Genomic DNA, 9,956 nt, shown 5'->3' on the forward strand with positions numbered 1-9,956 from the left:
ATTGATGAAGACCAGAAAAAGCACAGGGCCCAGAACACTGCCTTGGGGATTAATCAGGGTCTAAGGGGGTTTAGGGGAATTAAATCTTGATTAAAATCATATTACTAATCAGGGTCTTGGGGAATTAAAAAAAATCAGGGTCTAAGGGGGTTTACTGGGGGCAAAGTGGATCCAGGTTTGACCCCACAAAATAGGAATTTGCTTTTTCCTCTGAAACTACACACACTATTTCGATGAAACTTCACTACAACCTTCATCACCCGTGATGTACTGAAGTTTGTTCACGGCACTGAGAAAATCAAAGTCTAAAGGGGCTACGGGGGGGGGGGGGGGGGGGGGGTCAAAGTGGGTCCAGGTTTGACTCCCCAAAATAGGTATTTTTGTTTGTTTGTTTGTTTAGTCTTATCATTATGTTAATATGATTCTACATGCTGCCCTGTCTTCTAGAAAGCATTGAAATTGGTTTGAAATAACCTTAGTCGGTGCAGTTTACTGTTTATTCTACCAGATGAGCACTAGGGGTATTGTCCCTATGTTTATACTCCCGAACACGGCCATTTATATCATTAGCTTCAAGGCAGAATCAATATTTTGGATTATGTCGAAGTAGATCGGAGGTTGTACCACGTACAAGCGAGAGGAATGCAGACATTTTGGCACCCAGGGGGGCATCTTGACTTGTACAAAATACATACATTCATTTTTTAATACAACTTGCCCCTGCTCCATATGAAATCGACATTATCATTTAACATTCAAAAATTACAAAAACAATGTCCCCTGCGAGATGCCTGCATTTATCAATCGAGGACAAAGGTCTTTGTGACCATGAGCTAACCCCACATGTCCACACACACGGGGAGAGCTGGCTTTCACCCCCACCTCACCTCCCACTGGCTGCACTCAATACACGGTGCTGAGGACAGAATTAATTTTAACAAAACATAGCATAGTCTCCACTATATTCCAACCAACCATATGATTATTATCCACTTAAACCCACATTTTACCCTGTAACATCCTTGTACTCAGTAAATATATATCAGTGTGTGTACAGGTATGTGTCTGCATGTAAATGTTGATTTAAAATCTTCTACACAGTATTGAACTTTGAAAATGCGGAGTACAGACAACCTCACCACCATGTTAGGCGAATTAGTATCAACTAGCCGAAACCCGTGGAACATCCACGGAAGGGAGGATGTGGTGTATGGATAGAGTGTACAAATGGATGGCATAGGGGAGCGCTCATGGGAACTTCTTCTTCCGTTAAGCTCCAATTTTTTCTCTTTAAGTTAAGTCCAATCAGTCCTCTCTGCTCGAAGTGCTCAGGCCATGCCCTCCCGCTCTCATAATTTTATTTCCGTTCGGTGTAGAAAGGGATTGACATATCGTTCGTCTGTTTTCAGCTCCTTATCTTTAAGCTTCCTTACGTCTCGCCACCTGCTACACCTCTCTGAGTTACGAGGATTTATGCAACGCACCCCGAGTATCGCAACGTCACTCCATTTAACTTTATTAAAATGACGATAAAGACATTTCCTTATATATACTAATTTAAAATGTTCAAGGGAATAAAAAGACCATTTGGTTCACACCACCCATGCTCACACCACTCGACTGTCCAATCAGCGGACGGCTCGCTTCGCCTTCGCCCAGCAGACGCCAATACGCTGGCGTCGTAAGATGGAGTCGTATCGGCAGTTAATCGGGTGCTTTTGGGCCCCAACGTCGGCTAATTCAGATTTTTCGAGTATGTCTGTACGTGATAAACAAAGAGCGCGGTTCGTAGATCGTAAATCCATTAGTGCCGTGGGCCTCGGGTCACTGGGTGTGGCGTAAAAGGGATAACAAAGTCGAGTCCTTACGGTATTATTATATAGATTATATTATATAGATGGCAGGATAATCACCCTGCCTCTGTAAAACACTGGGATAACAGTTTTAGCTGGATTGGGATTCAAACCCAACCTAGACAGCTTAGAGGTGAGTGCGCATACCTCTAGGCCATCCTGTCAGCCCAACTTGTCAAAAATAGAGGAAACAATAAGTTTCCTTCTCTTTTTCTCTCTTTTCTCTTCCTCTTTCTCAATAAAACTAGTTGCAGCTGGGAAGAGCGATATTCAAAAATGAAGGCACCACGAAGTAGTGGAACTGTCCAGGCAAGGCTCAGGTCGCTATTTAGACCACTCAGTATGTATTTTCTGTCAGTATTACCATACACCTATAATAGATGGCCACTTGTGGAACAAAACGTCATAGGCATGCCAGTATGAATGTAAAACTGTGTACTCGACCAATCAAAATTGTTGAACATGGTGTTGGTAGAATAATATGGAGAATTCTGTTGTTGTTCGGCAGCTTCTCAAATACCAGAACAACTTGCAAGGTTAACTGAAGACTTTCCCAACACCAGGAGCATCCATATAGATGCAGAGAATGAAATTGAAAAGTTGGGAAAGCTCATCAAGGAATATCATGTTGTCATCAGGTATGATGAGGGTCTTCACTGTGAGTTTCACAGAGAGTATTATCTGTTTGAATGCAAAGACACTTGAAATGTATGGTATCGTTTTTCACTCTAGTGTGGAATTATGAAACATACTTGATTTTAATACAGTATATGTGGTGCTTGTGTTTTGTTTTTTTCACAGGGCAGGTGTATGCGTCTAGTGCTGTAGTAGGGTGCGATGTGGTTTACCAATCATTGCTTTTAGCTACGGCTGCCGGATGGCTCTGCGAGTGAAAAGAAGGCCGAATGTGTAAGCCCTTCCTTCCAGTACATAGGCTCTACCCTTGCCAAAACTTTCAGACTACATTATAGTGGTGCACCATGGAAACAGTGCTCTTGAGGGCACTCGCTAAATGTCTGGAGGATCTCAGAGTAGGTTGGTACCCTAGAGGTGTCGTGTGCATGGCCCTCCATTGTGAGAACTTGCTATGACACTCAACAATCCAATCAGGGTATGTGGAGCTCTTTAGCCTTAGTAGGCAGTCCACCTAGTGTCCAAGGAGAAGGAAACTGATGGCAAATCCCACTGCTGCCTTGTAGGGTATGTGTCTTTAGACGAAGGCTCGGTCCACAGCTGATTCTGTGATGGCAACAGGAAGGGCATCCGGCCACAAAAAAAAACATGTCTGAAATATGCTTTTGGCAAAGGACTAAATTCGATGGATAAGGGTGTGTGACTGGAATGAAATTATTAGATTTTAGTGAAGATCTGAATCTACGGTGTTAGACCGTAGCTACGGTGTTACTACGGTGTTAGAATCTACGGTGTTACTCTAATTTTTAAAGTGATTCTTCACCATTTGAGAGATAGGGCCAAAAACGATATATGGCACAATATCTCAAAAAGTTATAGATGAATTCGGACAGGGCACGGTGGGTGTGTGATAAGGAAAAATTGCTTCGATTTCTGGTGAAAATCAGGATATGGATCCGATAAAAAAAAAAATTCAAGTGATTCTTTCATCACCATTGAGATATAGGGCCAAATTATATATGGCATAATATTTCAAAAAGTTGCGGACAAACTGTGACAAAACCTGGGTGGACGAGTTGGTTTGGTGGCAGGAACAAGCCAATTCGATTTTGGTTCAGATCCGGATCCAGATACAAAACGGTATCAGTGGGATACAAAACGTAAACTGCTCAGCCTTATGGAGATACGTCTGTGCTCTACCAAGTGCCTTCCGTTATATTATTATTGAATAATCGTTTTAGAAGGGCTTTTCCTTACGAGGGTGAAGTTGTCATCGTATATGATTGCAATGTAAGGCTCTTTGTACGAATATATGAATTGCTGCTTGAACAAGAATCTTGCTTCTCCCACTGAGCCTAATATCTGTATATTTCTAGCCTCTTGCCAAAAACGCTGCACGCAGGCGTTGCCAAGCTCTGCATTGATCAAAAGGTCAATATGGTCACAACCAGTTACGTGCTTCCTGAGATGCAAGCATTACATGAGAGGTAAATGTCTTTAAGATTGACACATTTAGGGTACGTCAACATATTACATACGCAAATTAGGGGAGGGGGATAGGGGCATGGCAATTCAGATAAAGAAAACGGAGGAAATAGGGGACAAAATAAAGTGTTGGTTAAGGCCTTAATGGAGGGTGGAGAATAAATAAAGGAGGTTAGAGATGAGAACAAAGGAGGTAGAAGGAAATGTAATGTTTTGAATCATAACATGAAGGAAGGCATTGGTTTTTTTTTTTGGAAATTATCTTTCTTTTTTGGATATTGGTTTTATATTTTGGAAATGAGCTTTAATCTTTGGATATTGGTTTTATATTTTGGAAATAAGCTTTAATCTTTGGATATTGGTTTTATATTTTGGAAATAAGCTTTATTCTTTGGAAATTATCTTTCTTTTTTTGGATATTGGTTTTATATTTTGGAAATAAGCTTTATTCTTTGGAAATTATCTTTCTTTTTTTGGATATTGGTTTTATATTTTGGAAATTAGCTTTATTCTTTAGATATTGGTTTTTCATTTTGGAAATTAGCTTCATCCTTTGGATATTGGTTTTATATTTTGGAAATTAGCTTTATTCTTTGGATATTGGTTTTTCATTTTAGAAATTAGCTTTATTTTTTGGATATTGGTTTTATATTTTGGAAATTAGCTTTATGTTTTGGATATTGGTTTTATATTTTGGAAATTAGCTTTATGTTTTGGATATTGGTTTTATATTTTGGAAATTAGCTTTATTCTTTGGATATTGGTTTTTCATTTTGGAAATTAGCTTTATTTTTTGGAAATCATCTTTCTTTTTTGGATATTGGTTTTATATTTTGGAAATTAGCTTTATTTTTTGGATATTGGTTTTATATTTTGGAAATTAGCTTTATTCTTTGGATATTGGTTTTATATTTTGGAAATTAGCTTTATGTTTTGGATATTGGTTTTATATTTTGGAAATTAGCTTCATTCTTTGGAAATCGGTTTTATATTTTGGAAATTAGCTTTATTCTTTGGATATTGGTTTTGCATTTTGGAAATAAGCTTTATTTTTTGGATATTGGTTTTATATTTTGGAAATTATCTTTCTTTTTTGGATATTGGTTTTATATTTTGGAAATAAGCTTTAATCTTTGGATATTGGTTTTATATTTTGGAAATAAGCTTTATTCTTTGGATATTGGTTTTATATTTTGGAAATAAGCTTTATTCTTTGGAAATTATCTTTCTTTTTTTGGATATTGGTTTTATATTTTGGAAATATGCTTTATTCTTTGGAAATTATCTTTCTTTTTTTGGATATTGGTTTTATATTTTGGAAATTAGCTTTATTCTTTAGATATTGGTTTTTCATTTTGGAAATTAGCTTCATGTTTTGGATATTGGTTTTATATTTTGGAAATTAGCTTTATTCTTTAGATATTGGTTTTTCATTTTGGAAATTAGCTTCATCCTTTGGATATTGGTTTTATATTTTGGAAATTAGCTTTATTTTTTGGATATTGGTTTTATATTTTGGAAATTAGCTTTATGTTTTGGATATTGGTTTTATATTTTGGAAATTAGCTTTATGTTTTGGATATTGGTTTTATATTTTGGAAATTAGCTTCATTCTTTAGATATTGGTTTTTCATTTTGGAAATTAGCCTCATCCTTTGGATATTGGTTTTATATTTTGGAAATTAGCTTTATTCTTTGGATATTGGTTTTTCATTTTGGAAATTAGCTTTATTCTTTGGATATTGGTTTTTCATTTTGGAAATTAGCTTTATTTTTTGGATATTGGTTTTATATTTTGGAAATTAGCTTTATGTTTTGGATATTGGTTTTATATTTTGGAAATTAGCTTTATGTTTTGGATATTGGTTTTATATTTTGGAAATTAGCTTTATGTTTTGGATATTGGTTTTATATTTTGGAAATTAGCTTTATTCTTTGGATATTGGTTTTTCATTTTGGAAATTAGCCTCATCCTTTGGATATTGGTTTTATATTTTGGAAATTAGCTTTATTCTTTGGATATTGGTTTTTCATTTTGGAAATTAGCTTTATTTTTTGGAAATCGGTTTTATATTTTGGAAATTAGCTTTATGTTTTGGATATTGGTTTTATATTTTGGAAATTAGCTTTTTGGGGGGAAATCTGTTTTATATTTTGGAAATTAGCTTTATTCTTTGGATATTGGTTTTGCATTTTGGAAATAAGCTTTATCCTTTGGATATTGGTTTTATATTTTGGAAATTAGCTTTATTTTTTGGAAATCGGTTTTATATTTTGGAAATTAGCTTTATTCTTTGGAAATCGGTTTTACATTTTGGAAATTAGCTTTATTTTTTGGAAATCGGTTTTATATTTTGGAAATTAGCTTTATGTTTTGGATATTGGTTTTATATTTTGGAAATTAGCTTTATTCTTTGGATATTGGTTTTTCATTTTGGAAATTAGCTTTATTTTTTGGAAATCGGTTTTATATTTTGGAAATTAGCTTTATGTTTTGGATATTGGTTTTATATTTTGGAAATTAGCTTTATGTTTTGGATATTGGTTTTATATTTTGGAAATTAGCTTTATTCTTTAGATATTGGTTTTTCATTTTGGAAATTAGCTTTATTCTTTGGATATTGGTTTTTCATTTTGGAAATTAGCTTTATTTTTTGGAAATCGGTTTTATATTTTGGAAATTAGCTTTATTTTTTGGAAATCGGTTTTATATTTTGGAAATTAGCTTTATGTTTTGGATATTGGTTTTATATTTTGGAAATTAGCTTTATTCTTTGGATATTGGTTTTTCATTTTGGAAATTAGCTTTATTTTTTGGAAATCGGTTTTATATTTTGGAAATTAGCTTTATGTTTTGGATATTGGTTTTATATTTTGGAAATTAGCTTTATGTTTTGGATATTGGTTTTATATTTTGGAAATTAGCTTTATTCTTTAGATATTGGTTTTTCATTTTGGAAATTAGCCTCATCCTTTGGATATTGGTTTTATATTTTGGAAATTAGCTTTATTCTTTGGATATTGGTTTTTCATTTTGGAAATTAGCTTTATTTTTTGGAAATCGGTTTTATATTTTGGAAATTAGCTTTATGTTTTGGATATTGGTTTTATATTTTGGAAATTAGCTTTTTTGGGGGAAATCTGTTTTATATTTTGGAAATTAGCTTTATTCTTTGGACATTGGTTTTTCATTTTGGAAATTAGCCTCATCCTTTGGATATTGGTTTTATATTTTGGAAATTAGCTTTATTCTTTGGATATTGGTTTTATATTTTGGAAATTAGCTTTATTTTTTGGATATTGGTTTTATATTTTGGAAATTAGCTTTATGTTTTGGATATTGGTTTTATATTTTGGAAATTAGCTTTATTCTTTAGATATTGGTTTTTCATTTTGGAAATTAGCCTCATCCTTTGGATATTGGTTTTATATTTTGGAAATTAGCTTTATTCTTTGGATATTGGTTTTTCATTTTGGAAATTAGCTTTATTTTTTGGAAATCGGTTTTATATTTTGGAAATTAGCTTTATGTTTTGGATATTGGTTTTATATTTTGGAAATTAGCTTTTTTGGGGGAAATCTGTTTTATATTTTGGAAATTAGCTTTATTCTTTGGACATTGGTTTTTCATTTTGGAAATTAGCCTCATCCTTTGGATATTGGTTTTATATTTTGGAAATTAGCTTTATTCTTTGGATATTGGTTTTATATTTTGGAAATTAGCTTTATTTTTTGGATATTGGTTTTATATTTTGGAAATTAGCTTTATGTTTTGGACATTGGTTTTATATTTTGGAAATTAGCTTTATTCTTTGGATATTGGTTTTATATTTTGGAAATTAGCTTTATTCTTTGGATATTGGTTTTATATTTTGGAAATTAGCTTTATTTTTTGGATATTGGTTTTATATTTTGGAAATTAGCTTTATGTTTTGGATATTGGTTTTATATTTTGGAAATTAGCTTTATTCTTTGGATATTGGTTTTTCATTTTGGAAATTAGCTTTATTTTTTGGAAATCGGTTTTATATTTTGGAAATTAGCTTTATGTTTTGGATATTGGTTTTATATTTTGGAAATTAGCTTTATTCTTTAGATATTGGTTTTTCATTTTGGAAATTAGCTTTATTTTTTGGATATTGGTTTTATATTTTGGAAATTAGCTTTATTCTTTGGATATTGGTTTTTCATTTTGGAAATTAGCTTTATTTTTTGGAAATCGGTTTTATATTTTGGAAATTAGCTTTATGTTTTGGATATTGGTTTTATATTTTGGAAATTGGCTTCATTCTTTGGAAATCGGTTTTATATTTTGGAAATTAGCTTTATGTTTTGGATATTGGTTTTATATTTTGGAAATTAGCTTTATTCTTTAGATATTGGTTTTATATTTTGGAAATTAGCTTTATGTTTTGGATATTGGTTTTATATTTTGGAAATTAGCTTTATTCTTTGGATATTGGTTTTTCATTTTGGAAATTAGCTTTATTCTTTGGATATTGGTTTTGCATTTTGGAAATAAGCTTTATCCTTTGGATATTGGTTTTACATTTTGGAAATTAGCTTTATTTTTTGGATATTGGTTTTATATTTTGGAAATTAGCTTTATTCTTTGGAAATCGGTTTTACATTTTGGAAATTAGCTTTATTCTTTGGATATTGGTTTTATATTTTGGAAATTAGCTTTATTCTTTGGAAATCGGTTTTATATTTTGGAAATTAGCTTTATCCTTTGGATATTGGTTTTATATTTTGGAAATTAGCTTTATTTTTTGGATATTGGTTTTATATTTTGGAAATTAGCTTTATTCTTTGGAAATCGGTTTTATATTTTGGAAATTAGCTTTATTCTTTGGAAATCGGTTTTACATTTTGGAAATTAGCTTTATGTTTTGGATATTGGTTTTATATTTTGGAAATTAGCTTTATTCTTTGGATATTGGTTTTTCATTTTGGAAATTAGCTTTATTTTTTGGAAATCGGTTTTATATTTTGGAAATTAGCTTTATGTTTTGGATATTGGTTTTATATTTTGGAAATTAGCTTTATGTTTTGGATATTGGTTTTATATTTTGGAAATTAGCTTTATTTTTTGGATATTGGTTTTATATTTTGGAAATTAGCTTTATGTTTTGGATATTGGTTTTATATTTTGGAAATTAGCTTTATTCTTTGGATATTGGTTTTTCATTTTGGAAATTAGCTTTATTTTTTGGAAATCGGTTTTATATTTTGGAAATTAGCTTTATGTTTTGGATATTGGTTTTATATTTTGGAAATTAGCTTTATGTTTTGGATATTGGTTTTATATTTTGGAAATTAGCTTTATGTTTTGGATATTGGTTTTTCATTTTGGAAATTAGCTTTATGTTTTGGATATTGGTTTTATATTTTGGAAATTAGCTTTATGTTTTGGATATTGGTTTTATATTTTGGAAATTAGCTTTATGTTTTGGATATTGGTTTTATATTTTGGAAATTAGCTTTATTCTTTAGATATTGGTTTTTCATTTTGGAAATTAGCCTCATCCTTTGGATATTGGTTTTATATTTTGGAAATTAGCTTTATTCTTTGGATATTGGTTTTTCATTTTGGAAATTAGCTTTATTTTTTGGAAATCGGTTTTATATTTTGGAATTTAGCTTTATGTTTTGGATATTGGTTTTATATTTTGGAAATTAGCTTTTTTGGGGGAAATCTGTTTTATATTTTGGAAATTAGCTTTATGTTTTGGACATTGGTTTTATATTTTGGAAATTAGCTTTATTCTTTGGATATTGGTTTTTCATTTTGGAAATTAGCTTTATTTTTTGGAAATCGGTTTTATATTTTGGAAATTAGCTTTATGTTTTGGATATTGGTTTTATATTTTGGAAATTAGCTTTTTTGGGGGAAATCTGTTTTATATTTTGGAAATTAGCTTTATTCTTTGGATATTGGTTTTTCATTTTGGAAATTAGCTTTATGTTTTGGAAATCGGTTTT

The 9,956-nt window shown here is 31.6% G+C and overlaps 1 protein-coding gene across 1 annotated transcript in view; it reads left to right on the forward strand.

Annotated features, from left to right (window-relative positions):
• Positions 1–9,956, forward strand: part of LOC144894212 (alpha-aminoadipic semialdehyde synthase, mitochondrial-like) — a 165,667-nt gene that overhangs the window by 127,154 nt on the left and 28,557 nt on the right. Inside the window, exons 16-17 of the mRNA XM_078786315.1 lie at positions 2,362–2,491; positions 3,863–3,973. Coding sequence (XP_078642441.1) covers positions 2,362–2,491; positions 3,863–3,973 — 241 coding nt within the window. The remainder of the gene's footprint in view (positions 1–2,361; positions 2,492–3,862; positions 3,974–9,956) is intronic.

Source organism: Myxine glutinosa, chromosome 11, assembly GCF_964187855.1.
Source record: "Myxine glutinosa chromosome 11, kmMyxGlut1.1, whole genome shotgun sequence".
Classification (NCBI taxonomy): Eukaryota; Metazoa; Chordata; class Myxini; order Myxiniformes; family Myxinidae; genus Myxine; species Myxine glutinosa.